We start from the raw sequence: 19,267 nt of genomic DNA, 5'->3' as shown, positions 1-19,267 counted from the left end.
CATCGTCCCCGGGGAAGACTTTCAGAGAAGCACCGCGCGGCCCAGACAGAGGGGCGGAGCCAATGTTACTGACAGGAAACAAACACCAGGAACTAAAATATTAAAACTACTAATCACACACATCAAGAGTCACTTGATTACCTGTTGTTGTATTTCACAGCAGGAAGTGAGGCAGGAATCAGTGAGAATGAATACGGAAAGTAAAAGAGCGAAGATAAAAGATTAAATCAAAGGTGACAGAAAACAATATTCCCCCACTGAAATATTAGAAGAGAATAATAATGACAACAATACAAACACAAGAGTAGGAAATAAAAACAATAAAGATAATAATACTGAGCTGGGCTGATAAAAAACAAGAAAAGTAAACATGTTGAATGAAAACAGTCAGATGATGTCAATGATTACAGAAAATATCCTTTAGTTTGCAAATAATAAAGGAAAAATCATTTAAAGGATCTCAGTGATAATAATGCTACCATACAAGCAGAACTGAGTGGGTTACACAGAGTAATCAGATTACTTTACATACATTTTAAGGTCCCAGTGTGCCCACCTCAGCTTGTTGTTGAGACACACACGTTTGTCTCACTGACCTTGAGGGGACCTAAGCTGTATGATGCATTAGCAGGACACACACACACACACACACACAGACAGTCCGGGGGGAGGGGGGGGGGGGGGGTTACCCACAGGTCAGGGTTTGATTGACAGCTCTGACAGAACCTGCCCACACACAGTAAATTAAATTGTGTGTGTGTGTTTGGGCTTTCTACACTTAATTAAACTGAGACAAGAGATCCTTTATGTGCACACACAGTGAACCCAGTTTAACCCAGTGAGACCAGTGCAGTTACTTTGTGCAGCAAACCAAAAAACTGCGAAGAACAAAGTGTGTGTGTGTGTGTGTCTCCTGATAATGCATCATAGAGCTTACAAACTGTGACGTTGGTCCTTGTTTTTATTTATTTTTGTGTCTTTTCAGTATTTTTTTCTCTAATTGTTCAGTTTGTGCGTTCCAGGCAGCTTGAAATTTTACATCTTTTATGTTTTTGTCTTGTTTCTTGTACACATTGTGTGTTGGAGTTGTCAGTTACACAGTTTCTGTTGACCTTTGAATCAACACTCTTAATAGGGGTGGGCGATAGAAACAATATACGATAGAAACGATATAAATTTGGCCAACGACAGAGATTTTGACTAAGCCGCTCTATCACGATAGCGCATGTTGATGATGTCATCAAGCTGCGCCTGTTTTGGTCAAAAGCATCTCAGCGGCTAAAACCATTATCATCTGCAAATTATGCCGACAGTCACAGCAAAGAGATGAAGCACTTTTGAAATATGGGGAAAGCCAAAAACTGCGCTTCCTCCACTTCCGTAACTTTGATTCATTAATGTTGAATTCTCTCACAGCTGCTCTGTTCCCATGTTGTTGCAGTATATTAATAACTAACCTCGTGTTGTGGATGAATGATCTCAGTTGTTCTCCTCACTGAAGTTTGGCCCGTGTATAGCATCCTGCTATGTGACTGCATTTGTCCCTGACCACCAGAATCCCTCACGTTAACTTTTATCGAGTGGAAAAAAGTTAGCGTTCATCCTCCAGCTTCACTGTGCTAATGTTATGCTAACATAGCTGTGTCGCTAGCAATCACATAGCACAACATTATATACCAGGTAGTCCAACATCAGTAACCCTGCAAACGTCACTGCTGTTTAGTTTTCTGTCTTCGTTTAGGGCGATCGTGGCTCAAGAGTCAGCAGTTCGTCTTGTAACCGGAAGGTTGCCGGTTCGAGGCTCGGACAGTCTCGGTCATTGTGTCCTTGGGCAAGACACTTCACCTGCTGCCTACTGGTGTTGGCCAGAGTGGCCGATGGCACGATATGGCAGCCTCGCTTCTGTCAGTCAGTCACGGTCACCAGGATGGTGACCATGGTGGCCATTTAGAAGTCGGCCATCTTGGATACAACTTTTGTTTTTTTTTCAATAGGAAGAGGGTCATGTGACACATCAAACTTATTGGTAATGTCACAAGAACAACAATGGTGTGCTTGGTTTCAACGTAACTTTATTCTTTCATGAGTTATTTGCAAGTTTCTCTTTGTTCACAGCCATTGACATGTCGAAGAGGTTAACACGTGATGAGCGGATCGAAATTGTGTTGATATCTGGTGAACGCAGTAACCGGGTCATTGCAGCAGATTTCAATGCAAGACACCCTACGAGACCACCCATCTCCCATGCTACAGTTAGCAAACTGCTTGCTAAGTTTCGTGAAACTGGTTCAGTGTTGGATTTGCCAAAATGTGGACACAAGAAAACTGTCACTAATGAAGAAACATCAGTGGCTGTCCTAGCTTCATTCAGCAAGAGCCCACAGCGTAGCACTCGCCGCATGTCACTGGAGAGTGGCATTAGTCGAACATCCCTTCGGTGGATATTAGCTACTCACAAATGGCACCCTTACAAACTCCAGCTACTGCAGCATCTCAACGAGGATGACCCAGATCAGCACAGGATTTGCAGAATGGGCAAAACCAAAATTGGAACAGGACCCTCAGTTCACGCAGAAGATTTTGTTCAGTGATGAGGCAAACTTTTATGCGAATGGTGAAGTTAACAAACAAAACCACCGCTATTGGTCTGACACTAACCCACATTGGATGGATCCTCCAAGACTGTTGGACCAACAAAAGTGATGGTTTGGTGTGGTATATGGGATACAACGATAGTGGGTCCATTCTTCATCAATGGAAACCTCAAGGCCTCTGGATATTTGAAATCGCTACATGATGATGTGTTTCCCTGTTTATGCACTGAAGCTGGCACGTTCCCTGAGTTTCTCCAGCAAGATGGTGCACCACCACATTATGGGTGCAGGTCCGAGCATTCCTAGATGAACAGTTTCCTGGAAAGGGGATTGGTCGTCGTGGGCCAGTTGAATGGCCCCCAAGGTCTCCCGATCTGACCCCCTTAGACTTTTATCTTTGGGTCATCTGAAGGCAATTGTCTATGGTGTGAAGATACGAGATGTGCAGCACCTGAAACTACGGATATTGGATGCCTGTGCTGGCATTTCTCCTGCGGTGTTGCTATCAGTGTGTGAAGAGTGGGAGAAGAGGGTTGCATTGACAATCCAACACAATGGGCAGCACATTGAACACATTTTATAAGTGGTCAGAAACGTGTAAATAACTCATGAAAGAATAAAGTTACGTTGAAACCAAGCACACCATTGTTTTTCTTGTGACATTACCAATAAGTTTGATGTGTCACATGGCCCTCTTCCTATTGAAAAAACAAAAGCTGTATTCAAGATGGCCGACTTCTAAATGGCCACCATGGTCACCACCCATCTTGAGGAGTTTGCCCCCTCACATATACTAATGTGCCACAAACAGGACTTTAATATCACCAACCATTCCCGTGTTATTACGCTGTATCCATATAAACGGCCCACCCTGTACACCTTTCTTGGCTGCTACCTCAAAGCACATTGTGCGCTGTTGATCTTGCGTGCTGCACAATAACATTTAATATTTAGTATCTACTGTTAGCTAGTGTATTGTGATGGTGTTGTGTTTATTATGTTGCTCTTTTTTGTTGTTTGTTTTCTCTTCTGTTTTTTTTCTTCTCTCGACAGGTTATCAGGTGTTTTTTGTTTGTTTTTTCCTTCTCCCTCTTCTCCCCTCTGTTTTTCTTTCACTCCCTTCCTTCCTTTCTTTCTTTCTCCCTCGCTGTCCTATCCCCCAGGCATGTCTGTCTCGTCTGTAACAACTGAAAATAAAATAAATACATAATTATAATAAAGATCAATCAAATGGACTAATATGGCCATGATGATCCACTTGGTAAAGTAAATCCGTTGGGCGTCTTTGTTGGTCTTCAGACAACAATTCTGATAGTTAAAGATCCAAATGGGACAGGAAAAAAAAGAAGAAGTGAGAAATCCAGAGCATCCAGACTCAACAGCTCCTTCTTCCTCACTACTATCAGACTCTTGAACAGCTGACCTACTTTAACAGTATAATAATTAAAAAAAAATAAAACTTGACCTGCGAGCGCCCACTGAGTGCATCTCAGCTAAAGCTTCAAACACGAGCAGTAAAGTGCAAAAACGCTGTGTTTCCTGTTTTAACTCGTTTATGCGTGAAGCAGGTCCAACGTGATGCTACATACTGATGGAGCATGTGTGATGTTTTACTCAGTGTGACTGTTTTTAATGTCGCACTCAGTTGATCTGTTACTGTATATTTTTCACATGTTTGTGCGGATATTGTATTTTTTTTAGATGTTATGTGTTGATGTGGTACATGTATTTTTGACTTTTGTTGCCATGATGCCAGGTCTGTCTCGGATCAGGTCTTTTACCTGGATAAATAAAGGACTAAAACATTAACACTGTCCTGCTGCAGCTGATGTTCAGCTGTGACGACTGCAGTCAGGAAACGGCTCAAATGATAAAGTTTGTGTTTCTATGAACATCCTCATCAATAAACACAACATGTAGGACACACACGCGCGCGCGCGCACACACACACGCACAGAAACACACACGCACACACACACGCACGCACGCACACACACACGCACGCACACACGCACAGAAACACGCACGCACACACACACGCACACACGCACAGAAACACGCACAGAAACACGCACGCACACACACACGCACACACACACGCACACACGCACGCACACACGCACAGAAACACGCACACACACACGCACACACACACACACGCGCGCACGCACACACACACACGCACACACACACACACAGACACACACGCACGCACACACGCGCACGCACACACACGCACGCACACATACACGCACGCACACACACACGCGCACACACACACACACACCTGGACACGATGCAGACACTGGCACACAGAAGATTTGTGTTTCTGTGAACTTGTCTTTGTGTTCTTGTGGGGACTGAGTTAATTTCTGTTTAATGGGGGCCTCTGTCCCCTCATGCTGGTGGATCTCTTCATAAGCGGCAGTCCTAATTTTAATCTACAAATGTTGTCGAGCCTGCCAAACAAAAACAAACACACTCCTCTAACATATCAATTTGTCTTTGTTCTACCGCAGCGACCAAAGATTCACTGAGCGGAGCGTGTTAAAGATGAAAAAGTACAGGGCACAGTGATGTCTTTGGACCTGCAGGAATCATCATGTAAACCACAGACTGATAATATCATAACAGGATATAGATGACAGCCCACTTCCCCTTCAGGCTCAGAGTGACAAGACCCCACCGGCCCTAAAGGTAATGACGGTCCTCATGCAAGCAGAAAGACCAAGGTGTGTGTGTGTGTGTGTGTGCGTGCGTGTGTGTGCGTGTGTGCGCGTGTGTGCTTCAAGTTGTTTTGGTAGCATGTTCGTCCATATGTCACACACATGCTGATGACATCATCGTCATCATCATTATGATCACTGTGATTGGCTCTGACAGTGGCGTGTTTGGCTGAATCGATCAGACGTTTCTGTGCTGGGTGTAACAGAACACATGAGTAACTGTATTCCGTTACAGTTACCGTTTAAAAAGGTGGTGCACAGAATACAAACAACAGAAACGATCAATAACAGCTGATTTCATCACGCGCTGCTCAAACGCTTTCACTTTATTTAAAGTTATTGATCAAACGCGCTGATCGTTTCCGGTGTCAGAAAACCTCAAATAATCAAATCAAATCAGTGAAGTAAACTAAACTCCAGCTGTGTTTGTGCTCAGATCCCCTCCTCCCTCCGGCCCGGCTCACCTGGCGCAGGTGCAGTCCTGGTACAGCGTCTCGAAGTCGGGTCTGCTGATGAGCTTGCAGCGGTTCACTCCGGGCTGGATGGCTCCGAGCCCGCGCAGCACGCGCACCTGCTCCACGGTGCAGACCACGGGGCTGATGCGCAGGCGCTTCAGCTTGGTGTACACGGTGTGCAGCCCCCCCACCAGGTGCTTCAGGAACAGCTGGAACACCTGCGGCAGGCACACCAGCTCCGCACCGTCCACCGTGAACGACGCCACCTGCACGCCGTGCACGTCCACCATCCGGCAGTCCGCGTGCGCGACACTGCCGCCGGGCAGCCGCGAGGGGCCGGCGGGGACAGAGGCACTGTGAGGCGGGTCGGAGTGGAGCAGAGGGTCGGTGTGAGGGCTGGAGGTCCGGATGGAGGAGCCCGCCATGTCCGAACCCTTGTTTAATCCGCCGCCCGCGCGCGTCTGTCCACGAGCAGCCGCTCACGCTGACTCCACTCCGTTCTCACCCCTCCTCTCTGCCGCCAACAGCCAATCAGGATCCAGCCAATCACACGCGGGCGTCACAGACGGACAAGACTACCGTTGGCTGAGGACAGCGCTCCCAGGGGCGGGGCTTCTGCGCTGTGATTCTGACAGGTGGATGATTGACAGGTGAGTCTGAGGTTTATCACTTTGTTTTCGACTTTTTACATTTATTTTATTTTTTTATTCATTTATTGATGTTTTAAACAAAGCTCACAAAATAATACATGTATGTAGACACACACACACACGCACAGACTCACACACACACACAGACTCACACACACACACACACACACACAGACTCACACACACACACAGACTCACACACACACACAGACTCACACACACAGACTCACACACACACACAGACTCACACACACACACACACACACACACGCAGACTCACACACACACACACACACACACACACACACACACACACAGACTCACACACATAATTAGACATAATTATTTTATTACCAGGCCTCTGGAGAACTACAGGACATGTTGAGGAGCCGTTTAAATCAGCTGTGTTGGATCAAGGACACGTGTAAAACCTGCAGGACGCCGGCTCTCGAGGCCTGGAGTTGGATATCTGTGGTTTAGTCAAGTCAAAAAAACTCTATTTATCTCCAAGGAGCAATTAAGATAGATGCCCTGCCGACCATACGTACAATACACAAACATCACATTGGGGAGGCCGGTCAGGCTAGGTAGCGCTGGCCGGTCGACCACGAGCAGCGACCCGGAACCGAAACCATAGAAAAAGCACAACATGAGGAAAGACGAGGAGAACCTCAGCACATGAATCATCACATCTGACAGGGGGGAGTGTAGGACCTGGGATCAGCTGCACACTGGTAATGTCTGCAGCTACATCGAGAACTTCCCAAAACCTGTGGATGTCTGAACATTTGGCCCTGTGTTCAGCACATGCGTCTGAATATTAGAATCTGTTTAATGTAATTTCTGTTTCAAATAGTTCTGCAGTTTTGCACAAACCGGTGGCAGACCGGGTCCGCAGGCCTTATTGTCCCAGAAAGGCGAGCATGGGACAGTGTTTGGTCCTGCGTCAGTGACCCAGTGTTTTGAGTCTTTGTGTCATTATTGAACTTTGACTTTGTCATTGTTGATCTTTTCTAATCTTTTGGTTTCTGTTTGTGTTGCACAGTTGCTGTTCCCTCATAGTCAAGTCCACATCTGTTGTTTCCTGTTTTACTTTGAAAGTCTGTGTCCTATGTAAATGCATTGAGTTTTGCGTCAGTCACTCCCAGCTGTGTTCTCCTTCTGTGTTTCGTTCCCTCGTTATCCCTCTGGGTATTTAAGCCTTGTGTTTGCCTCTGTTAGTTGCTGGTTTGTCTGCGTAGCTTCCTCCGTGTCTCCCTGCGTCTCTGTTTTTGGTTTCAAGTTTGTTTTGTTAGTTTTTGTCCAGTTTGGGTTTTTTCCTTGCCCTGCCGTTTCTGTGGGTTTTTTACCCCCTTACAAAATAAAGCTCACTCACACGTATGCACCTTTCATCATTTACCTTTACGTGTACGTCTGCTTAGACTGAAGGGTGTAGATGTTGTTGGTATAACTGAGGCTCTCAGTTTATGTTACATTAGTTTAACCTACGTCGTAAAATAAGTGCCAAAGCTGAACTGAGAAAGTGCTTCACAAAGCCAGCTCTGCTCCACCCTGTCAAAGGCTGGTTCTGCGTCCAGCTGAAGCAGCGCCATGTCTGCATGTTTACGTTGTGCAGAGAGAAGATGAAGCTCCCCTTCAAGTCCGTTTGCCAGTACTGTGAACTTGGGATCTGTGTTAGTGGGATTGGTAGGATTCACATTTCATAGCTGGTTTCGCAGGTTTGGGCAGTACCATTATCATCACGCACAGACGGAGGTAGCGCTCTTAAAGTGTAGCGTTCCACGAACTTATCCTACAGGGGGCGCAACACTGTGTCCTTAAATACTTTACAAACGTTTTTAATTTGTGCATTACATTTGAAAGTTCAGTCACTGATAACAGAGGCTGATTCAGTCCCAGCTTCTCGACAAAGTGACGTTGATGGAGTCTATGAGTCTTACGTTGTGTATGGTTGTGAGTCTTTACGTTGTGCGGCGCGTCGGGCAGCTGTTCATTGTTGGCGATTAGAGGCTGTTGCTTCGGTTCCTCCCAGTTAACACCAGCTCATTATTATGGTCTGGCACCAGCTGGTCTTCGGTCGTCCTCTGAGTTGTGAGGAATAAAGAGATCATTTGTTCTCTATCTGTGATGTTTTCATCTGCGGCTCTAATTTCATTTATTGTTTATCTCTCGTTCACTCTGATGCACCAAAGTTTTCCTGCTCTCGCTCGCTGATCGCCGCAGGTCCGTCCACGCTCGGCTGAACTTAATTCATCATGCTTTTAGTTTTAATAGATTTTGTTGTTTTTCTTTACAAATTCATCTCTAGTTCCACTTCTGTTATTTGAGCATCAAGTCCAACATCTCAGTTTTATGTTTATTTGATCTGTTTTCTGTGTAAAGCTTCATCTGTCCACGTGTAATTACCTCAAAGGCTTCCCCTCTGACTGAGGCCGTAGCTTCAGATTTAGTGAGGTAGAAACCGTCATCAGTGAATTTGGGTTATGTACCCAGCAGCGATGGCTGAATACTAAAGCTTGATGGATGAGTGGAGAGTTTGAAATAAGGAAACAGTCTATGCGACTGTGGCTGAGCGACAGGACTGTGCTCTCTGTGGTGGGATTTCTCGTCTCCTTATGTTTTAGGCTCAGTTCGGACATGAATGTTGTATAACTGAATCGTTATAGTCTGAACCTGATGATCTCTCAAGCCCAGGATCTAAGGTACAGTCGAGCTGCAGTGTAGAGGAACATATAAAAGCGGAGGTCGCCTGTGTTGGGTCGTATAAATGAACCATAATGAAGTCTTTGTTCATCACTGAGCGCTGTATGATGATGAAGCTCCCCGTGGGTCTAAGCTGGGTCATGATTTATGTCCCCGCCTCCATCAGCATGTGATGAGAGGTGGGTAGAAACAACCTGAACTGCGTCCTTCTCCGAGCGATTTCACTCCCACACGGGTGTGTCATGAATGAAGACGTCCTTTGGGTGACATTGTTTGAGTCTATTCATTATGCTCTATAGTTTAATACATTTCCTAAAGCCTCTCACACTCCAGGACATCAGTTTCATTCAGTTTGTGCCCTTTAAACAAACTGACTGCGTTTCGTCTCAGCTGTAGGAACGAAAATGACTCTTTAAAACACTCAACTCTTATAAAGCACAGCCCAGGACCCGACCTGTGGAAATGTCACAGATTCCCTCCTGTTGTCACTGAAGCTTGTTTGGCTGCTGATCGTACAGGAGCAGAAAAAACCTCCTGTTGTTAATTCAAAGCTTTAAACTCACTGCGACCATTTTAACTGAGACGCCAGATAATATTTACAGGAATTAAATATTACATGTCTAAGGATGCCTGCATCTTCCCTGCATCGTGCCCGCATCGTGCCCGCATCGTGCCCGCATCTTCCCTGCATCGTGCCCGCACTGTGCCCGCATCGTGCCCGCATCGTGCCCGCATCGTGCCCGCATCGTGCCCGCATCTTCCCTGCATCGTGCCCGCATCGTGCCCGCATCGTGCCCGTATCTTCCCTGCATCGTGCCCGCATCGTGCCCGCACTGTGCCCGCATCGTGCCCGCATCGTGCCCGCATCGTGCCCGCATCGTGCCTGCATCTTCCCTGCATCGTGCCCGCATCGTGCCCGCATCGTGCCCGCATCGTGCCTGCATCTTCCCTGCATCGTGCCCGCATCGTGCCTGCATCTTCCCGCATCGTGCCCGCATCGTGCCCGCATCGTGCCCGCATCGTGCCCGCATCGTGCCCGCATCGTGCCTGCATCTTCCCGCATCGTGCCCGCATCGTCCCCGCATCGTGCCTGCATCTTCCCCGCATCGTGCCTGCATCTTCCCTGCATCGTGCCCGCATCGTGCCTGCATCTTCCCTGCATCGTGCCTGCATCGTGCCTGCATCTTCCCTGCATCGTGCCCGCATCGTGCCTGCATCTTCCCTGCATCGTGCCTGCATCGTGCCCGCATCGTGCCTGCATCTTCCCTGCATCATGCCTGCATCGTGCCCGCATCGTGCCCGCATCGTGCCTGCATCTTCCCGCATCGTGCCCGCATCGTGCCCGCATCGTGCCCGCATCGTGCCCGCATCGTGCCCGCATCGTGCCTGCATCTTCCCGCATCACGCCTGCATCTTCCCTGCATCTTCCCTGCATCGTGCCCGCATCTTCCCTGCATCTTCCCTGCATCATGCCTGCATCTTCCCTGCATCACGCCTGCATCGTGCCCGCATCGTGCACAGCTACGACTACAGCGTGTTATTTACTCTGAGCTGAGGTTGTTCGTCACTTCCAGAGTGGACATGAATTTATCCATCATTTTGTTTCCGGGTCTTTCGTATGAATTCTTCCCCGTCTGATGGAGTGGGTTAGGATGGAGGAGGTGCCGGCTGCCGTGATGGGAGATCAGTCCACAGGAGCTGCTGTTTCACGGGTTTCTCTCGTCAGCGCAGAGAAAATCATCACATGGCGTCTGTTGTGCTTTGCGGCCGTCACCTCGTCCTGATGATCACTCGGGTTGGGCCATTTGGGATGTTTTGGCCGTGCAGCCTATGTGCCCACTCGATGGGGCTGCTGAGCCTCTCTGAAACGCTCCAGTTCTTCTCGGTGTCTGGTCCATCTTTCTCGTTGTTTTCAGTTTAGATCGGTGTTCTGTAACCTGCATCCTGATTGGCTGGGTTGGAGCAGCAGCTTGTTTTGGGGCGAGGACGAACAGAAAGTGTCTTTAGTTGTTGTGTGTCGAGCTCAAGGTTTTACTGCCGTTCAGATAGACGCCATAGCCTGAAGCCTGTTTTTTTATATTCATTTATTTTCCTGTGAAATTTTTTTTAAAACAAATTTGTATTTATTATTTTATTGTTTGGATAGATTTATTTGTTTTACTGTCCTTTTGTTTCTTTTTTCTCTGTTGTCTGTTTTCTGTTGTTAATCAATCCAAACTTCAGCTCTGGTTGTTTATTCATACCTGAGCTCAGACTTATTGATCGGTGTGTCTCTGATAATCATTTCCTGTTTCTAATGAGTCACTGATAATAAACTGCTGTTGTTTTAATCAGCAGCCTTATGGAGCTCCATCTGTCTGACGATTTTCACATTAAAAGCCCTGCGCCAAATTAAAAGCCTCAGATTAACCTTTCAGAGGAGATTAAATGTCAGCAGGGAACACCTGATGCATCGCACCTGCCTGATCTTTGCATTGGCCACACGCTGATCCCAGCCAGTGTTTTTAACTCCGTGAGCGCCGGCGTGATGCCAGCAGGCGGCTTCCTGCAGCTCTGCCCGAAGCTGTCCGCTCGTCGGCGATGAAGACAGTTTTAAACCTTTCAAAGAATCTGAAACACACGAAACACTTTTTACTCTTCACTCTGTGTGGCTGATGCTAGACTGGATCAGCGGCAGGGACAGCCTGCTGTGATTGGTTGTCACATTCTTTCTGGAGACTTTGAAAGAGGAAGCGTAGCACCGACCTGACAGCTTACTTTTCAAAGAAAGGGTTTGACCTACAACAGCATGAAGAGCTTTGTTTCAGATTTGAATCTTCCAGCTTTAAAACTGATGTTGCTGTTCGTGGTGTTTGTTCAGAGGTTTGTAGATCTGTGCAGAGTTAAAGTGAAGAGCTGACATTTAATAGAAATGTTTCCTGTTTTTGTCCTGCTCTACCGCAGGGTCACATGACCTCCCCCTCAAACATGGCTGCACTTGGATTCAGAGGTGTTGGCATGGTGACCGTCAGTCAGCAGCTGTCAGATCCATCGTTCGGTTGAGACATCGTGATAAAAACAGTCGTGTGACAGACTAACAGAGTAAAACCACACCTCAACACCTAAACAACCCGTCAGCTGACTGATCACAGTCTTACCTGTCGCCACCTCCATCAGCTGCCTCCTCCATCAGCTGCCTCCTCCCTGAAGGGTTAGGGTCCTCGTGTTTCCTGTTTCCTCTCAGAACAGTCTGGCCCAAACTCCACTAAACCATTTCTAATGTTCACGGTTGTTTCCCTGTCGATGTTTCTTTCAGCGTTTTAAACACTTTGGCAGCTAATCACAGCCGTCCAATCAGCACACAGCTCTCGTTAACAAGCTACAAAATGATTAATGTGAACAGAAGAGACGCCGGGAAAGATCCAACAGAGGAACGCTTTGTTCTTCTTTCAACACACACACACACACACACACACACACACACACACACACACACACAGAGGTAATCAGATTACTGCACATTTGTATTCAGGCCTGGATGAATCAACACAAACAGGTAAACCTGAATTACAGACAGTAAACTACATAAACTGCACCTCAGTGTCAGCTCAAGTCTTTAATGACAGTTTACTGGTTGGTTGTCATTCCCAGTCTGACCTGATGGGGGCAGTGTTGTGTAAATGTTAGAGTGATGTCATTCGTTTTTGTAACAAAGGTTACTACAGTAATGATTTATTATATTTGACTGTATATAAAAGACTTTAAAGGCAACTCAGTGATATTCAGCCACACACCTGAAAGTCAACATCAGGATTTTCCAGGATTTTCCAGGATTTTCCAGGGTTTTCCTTGGATGCACGACGTTGTCATGAATTTAGTTGTGAAAACAAAACACAAATAAGTGATGAAGTCATCATGTCACACCATCTCAGCTACACACAACATGTTGACCTGCAGGCTGGGAGGTAACTAGATTACATTTTGTTTCATAGTAATATTTTTAATGTAATGTTGCTTTTTCTGAGGTTTGAATTGAAGTCAAACATTATATGAAGCAACCTAAACCGATGAAAAGTTAAAGATTAAAATCAAACATCTTGGAAACAGTAACCAGTCACATCCATGTTTGGCTTTTATCTCTCAGGCAGGCTTTGATGTTGACCAGTGTAGTTAACAAAAGAAACCATTTTTTCTCTAATTTCATGTTTTTGACAGTAAGAAATGAACAAAGTGTGAGACACCGTGTGTTCATGAAGGTTTGTGTCCTTCACCAAAACCAGACCATGAAAATGTAAACATGATGGTGTGTGAAGGTTCTCGTGGTCCAGCTCGGGGTCGTCCAAGGAGCTTGGAAAGAAAAGCGTCTGTTTAAGTTCAAGGTTCTTATAAAGGGACGCGAGTATGCCATCATCTCCAAACCCAGAGTGGATAACCTCGTAGTAAAGTCCATCCAGCACAAAGATTCACTGAGTAACACAGTCTTTGTATTTCACGGCTACAGCTGTAGCTCCCACTGCTGCTCCCAGTGCTGCTCCCAGTGGACCAAACACACTTCCCACTCCCGCCCCGATCCCCACCGCCTTCAGGAACTTGTTCTTTTTCTCTGCACGCATTCTTGCTTCCTTCTCTCCCATCGCTATATTTTCTCTCCGAAGTCGCTCCTGCTCTTCTCTGACGGCTCTCTCAGCCTCCTGCAGCATCTCGTTGGTGTAACATTTTCCTCCGTGTCTCTGAACAATTATGTTGATCTTCTTCAGCAGCTCTTTGACCTGAGAGCGATCCTCACTCCTGTTGTTAAAAACATGATATCTTCCTCCACACTGTTGGATGAAGCCACTCAGAGGCGGACTTCCATTTATCAATGTGTCTATGTTCGCTTCATTGTCCACATCATCTCCATGTGTGAACAGCACCATAGTATAATCTGCTGCTTTTTCCCCAAAGATCTTCTGCAGGATTTTCACTGTTTGTTGTTCTTCTTTGGTGAATCTGCTGATCTGGATGATGATCAGGAACACATGAGGACCAGGAGCAGCAAAGGAGATGCATCTGGCAACCTCTCTCTGTAGCTCGTCTTCAGGTATATCAGTGTCAAACAGTCCTGGAGTATCAACAACATCCAGGATCTGACAGTCTACCTGATCTGTGATTTTCTGACACCCTGCTGTCACTGAAGAAAAGGCAGCTTTAGATTCAAAAGCTTTTCTTCCTAAGATGGTGTTTCCTGATGCACTCTTCCCAACTCCTGTTCTCCCAACAAGCACCATCCTCAGGTGTAGAACATCTTCAACTGCTGAAGAAGATGAACAGGTTACTGCTGTTATTAGTGGGACTCCCTCAACCAGCTCGTCACACTAGGACAGTTACATATACAGAATCAGGTGACACTGATGATGAAGTACGAGGAAGGAAAACCCAGGAATGGGAGAAGTAAAACTTACAGCATTACATAAGGACTGATTACTGAAATAAATCAGGAAATGACTCATGACTAAACATCTGAACAATCCAAAACAATCGCACGTCAATCAAAACAAAGACGAGAATGCTAACCATAATTTTCCTGAAGTTTACGAGAACCAGCAACCAAACTGGCAGAACTGGATTACTCCGCACATCGAAATCCCCCGAAACCAGTTTTACTGATAAAGTCAGTTTTTATGAAACTTTTATTTATTTATTTATTTTTTTCAAAGAAATCAATGTTGCTATTTAGTGTGATTGAGATTTTTTTTTTCTTTCTGTTGCATAGACGGCAGCTCTGTAGTTGCATTTTGAACATTACTTGATTACCATTAACTTTGCCAAATGTATGAAGAATATGGCTTTGTCCTAAATGCTGTTACTGTGATGACTCTGCCATTATGAGCTTTAAATGGAGCCAGGAAGCATTTAATCACAATGTATCTGTGCTAATAATTGGGTTTTTGGACCCAAAAACCCAATTATTAGGGTTACAGCATTAAAACAAATCTGTTCTTACCACTGCATGAACCACATGTTTCAGGATTTGTTGTTTCAAACAAATAAACATAAATTTAAAAAAAGTAACAGATAAATAAGATGTAGACACAGGGCACAGAAATAAAGACGGACAGCTCAGGTAAACAGGCAGCTCTGGAGTTTCTGTTATTATAAAACGTTTGTCTGTACTTACGAGCTTTTGAGCCGGCCATGCTGGTGCTGCTCAGGATTGTGAAAGCTGTTGCAGCTATTGACTCTGTTCATGAAGATTGGCCCTCCCTTTACAGTTTTTCTCAGTTGCTTTGGTGCATTTCTCACAACAGAATTAAACTTTGCACAATAGTTAGTTCAACCTCCACAACATGTAGTCGTTTTGGCACAACCTTGTGGCGGTTTCATGTTCATGTCCAAAGGCAAATGCCTTTGCAGTTGAGTAAGTACAAATATCTAAAGAATGGTCACTTTTGACTTGCTATTCATCACTATCTCCTTGCTTTTATCATGAATGTCACAATTATTTATACTTGTACCGGCTGAATAGTCATTGTCCTTACAAATAATAGTCTTCATTTCATTGCTTGTGTCAGTGCACTCAAAATTGTTGAACATCTTGTCAAACAATTTGTACACCCATTTTGAAAACCCTATTTTTAAGGAGTTTCCATGAAAATCTCCATAAATTACTTGAACCTTATCTCACACTAATGAAAATTGGTGTGTGTTACTCTTACTTGCAACCAATGAAAAGCCTCTTCTACCCAGTCACAGGTGACTCGCGTTACAGTATCCCCTACTCTACAAGTATATATATGATGTAAACCAACAGACAGGATTGGCATGAGGAGCATACTGAATCTACAAAACTGCAGAACATGGAACGTCAGCCTTGTGGAAGAGGGGTGAGGATCGGTGGAGGACGAGGACAAAACCGGGTAAGAAGAGGCCAACCACATAGACACGTTCCTGACGAAATCAGGGCAACACTTGTGGATCATGTGATAAACCGTGGCCTCACAATGGCCGAGGCTGGTCGAAGGGTGCAGCAAAATGTTGGGAGAACTACTGTAAGTTCTATTATTCAGACATTTCGTCAGGAAAACAGGTGAGTGTACTGTAATGTAGTTATTCAGCACAAACTAATTTGCTCTGCACTTTCATAGTCATACAGGAGACTTGCATTAGGACATGACCTTATAGATCTTTACATACAGACGTACTGTAACTGAAGCGCAGACTTGGCCCAGGTGTGGCATAGTGTGCTGTGGTACAATACAGTAATGCTGTAAAGAAAGGAGTTTTGAATGATAGTCCTGTAACAATTACTGTAAGCATGTTTGCGCTTATTTATGTTTGTGTTTTTTCATCTGCATCTCAAAAAGGACTGCCAGACAACCTAGAAGAGGTGGAAGAATTTGTGCAATGGTGGCTGCAAACAACGCTTTGAGACTGAGAGAAATACAAAGAACTGTCGTAGAAGATGACACCATCTTCGGAAATATTCAGTCAATATCAATTTCCACCATAGACAGAGTCCTCAGACGGAATGAAATGTCCATGAAGCAATTGTACAAAGTACCATTTGAACAGTGATCGAGTGAAGGAGCTCCGTCACCAGTATGTACAGGTAAAACATGTTTGCATATGTACCTCTGTTTACTGTAAAAGGCCATGTACTGCACTTACATTTATGCATGTTACTGTAATCCTATTTACAATTCAAACTGTACAATCTGTTGTGCCAAATGCACCATTAGAGACTGTTTTATTCTCATCCTTTGTATAGCGTATCCTGGAATAGGATGCCAGGGAACCCCTGCACACGTTTGTATATCTTGACGAAGCGGGATTCAATCTTGCAAAAGGCAGACGGCGTGGACAAAATCACATTGGAGAAAGAGCCACCATTCATGTCCCAGGCGAACGAGGAGGAAATATTACAATGTGTGCAGCAATCTCAGAAAATGGCGTTCACACCCATATTCCTCGTATTGGTGCATACAATACACAACACCTGTTGGCTTTTCTGGACGCTCTTTATAGGGACCTAATCCCACAAAATGAAAGGGATGATCCTGGTGACAATCGGACAATGTATGTAGTGGTTTGGGATAATGTTAGCTTCCATCACTCTGCTGTAGTCAGGCAGTGGTTTGCAGCACACGACAGGATGCTTATGGAGTTTCTTCCTCCTTACGCTCCATTCCTAAATCCAATTGAGGAGTTTTTCTCTTCCTGGAGGTGGAAGGTATATGACAGGCATCCACATACCCAAATGACCCTGCTAGCAGCTATGGATGCAGCTTGTGATGACATCACAGCAGAGTCCTGCAGAGGGTGGATTCGACACTCCAGAAGATACTTTCCCCGATGCATCGATAGAGCTGACATTCGCTGTGATGTTGATGCAAATATGTGGGCAGACAGACGGGAGCGTCTAGATATCAATGATTGATATGCAGCAGTGTCTGTTTTTCAGTTTGTTTGTTTCATAACTACTGCAGTAAGGTTTACTGTCTAAGTGAGTTTGTGTTTGCTGTAAAATGTTTGATTTACTGTATTTCCCCAGTTGCACAATGCTGTGAACAGTTTCAACTGAATATTATCAAGAGTGCATATGAAGTGTCTTGATTTTCCTTTACAATTTATGGTTTTCAACATGCCATGCATGCTGTCCGGACTTGACATGTCATTGGGAAGCACCTACAGAGAAATCCGTCACAATGAGAACATGTTCAAACCATTTGATTTTGTGACCAAAGGTGCTGGTGTTATGGCTTGTAATTGTGACAGCCCTGACACTTTGATATAAGTACTTGCTTTTGATGAATATATTATCTGTTTTGATTAAGGGACTTGCTTTTGAAGCATTGACTACTTATTTTGAACAACTGACTTTTCTTTTTGATGAAGTGACTCACTTTTGCAAGTTATCCACCATGTTTTGCAGTTTGCACTAATTGTTTTGAGAAGAGCCTTAGTAGTGGTGCAGAGATCAATTCTGTTGTGAGAAATGCACCAAAGCAACTGAGAAAAACTGTAATGCCACCATATCACATACAGGAACAACACTCCAGCTGTCACATCAGCACTTAGTGACTTGTTAAAGTGACTATAGGGCAGATTCCCGAGAGAAGACAGTCCTCAGTGGGTTTGTATACCACTCCACGTTCTGTCACATAAACAAAGCTGTAGTCGTGGGAGGAGGCCACATGGTTGGAAACTGGCTCACAAATGTTTCCTTTCAGGGGAAATTTTAGCCGAACTGCCATCAACCAAAAACTTTTAGTCTTGTTATCAATCAGCTGGATCATTCCATGCAACGTCGGTCAGTACCATCCGACCCCTCAAGTTTGTTTACTCTGTTTACTTATAGAGAGGCAACATTTTAACCTCAAAATACACTGTTGGCAGAAGTATTGACTCATCTGCCAGGTGGCTGGCCACACCTGAGGAAGCTGCACACACACCTGCAGCTGATCAAGCCTCGTCGGAGGAGCTACTTAGGAGTGTGGTGCCGCTCTCTCCGACGCTGGATCGTTTCGTGAGACTTCCGTTAGTTTCCCAGTTAGAAGAATTGGAGCTTTGTTACTGAGTGGTGTATTTACGGCTGCTTCTGTTACTTTCCCAGGAGGACTGCGGGACGAGAGGGCAGCAAACACGGACCACACTAACGCTAAGGAGTGGAGACACAGCACTGACACTGGATGAAGACACCAACAGGAGTCCGGGACACTAGGGGATTTATTGTTGTTTACTTCACCACCTTGTAAATAAACACTGTCTGCACTGAAGAGTCCGGCGTTTGGGTCCTGTTTCCCCACCTCCCCATGGTCTGCCAGCGCAGGCCATGACATATACAGTATATATATAGTGACGCACATTCTTATATTTGTACATATATTTATTCTCATATTCCTATTCTTATATTTGTCTTTGTTTCTTATGTTTCTTGTATTTTGCACATCTGTTGCTTGCGAAGCCTGCACACACATGTGCTGTACCAGTGTCCCAGCACTGTACTGCCACTGGGATGTACTTGCCTGGATGATTGAGCATGCTGTTTTGTCTGAAAGAGCCACTGATGGCTGTTTCCCCGTGTTCGGTGCGACAGCCCGAGTGTTGTTCCTGTGTGTAGGACAGGTCTGGCACCTTGCATTTAAAGGGAGGGACAATCGTCACGGTACAACAACCAGCTC

General features: G+C 45.3%; 2 protein-coding genes across 3 annotated transcripts in view; both read right to left on the bottom strand.

The window, feature by feature from the left end:
- The window catches only part of LOC102786041 (dachshund homolog 1-like), a 19,076-nt gene extending 12,859 nt beyond the window's left edge, over positions 1 to 6,217 (bottom strand). For both annotated transcript variants that reach the window (XM_087847653.1, XM_087847652.1), the window contains exon 1: positions 5,785 to 6,217. In XM_087847653.1, the coding sequence (XP_087703779.1) occupies positions 5,785 to 6,200 (416 nt within the window). In that variant the 5' untranslated portion in view covers positions 6,201 to 6,217. The remainder of the gene's footprint in view (positions 1 to 5,784) is intronic.
- A 7,353-nt stretch (positions 6,218 to 13,570) lies between these two features.
- LOC102786336 (GTPase IMAP family member 4-like) lies at positions 13,571 to 15,283 on the bottom strand. Its single transcript, XM_087847632.1, has 2 exons — positions 15,265 to 15,283; positions 13,571 to 14,400 (listed from the first exon to the last, which is right to left on the bottom strand). Exons 1-2 carry the CDS (start codon positions 15,281 to 15,283, stop codon positions 13,571 to 13,573), a joined length of 849 nt encoding a protein of 282 aa, XP_087703758.1.
- Between the last annotated feature and the right edge of the window lie 3,984 nt (positions 15,284 to 19,267).

The sequence above is a fragment of the Neolamprologus brichardi genome, chromosome 10, assembly GCF_056152115.1.
Source record: "Neolamprologus brichardi isolate AB-2024 chromosome 10, ASM5615211v1, whole genome shotgun sequence".
NCBI lineage: Eukaryota > Metazoa > Chordata > Actinopteri > Cichliformes > Cichlidae > Neolamprologus > Neolamprologus brichardi.
This window is presented reverse-complemented; position numbering and strand designations above follow the sequence as displayed.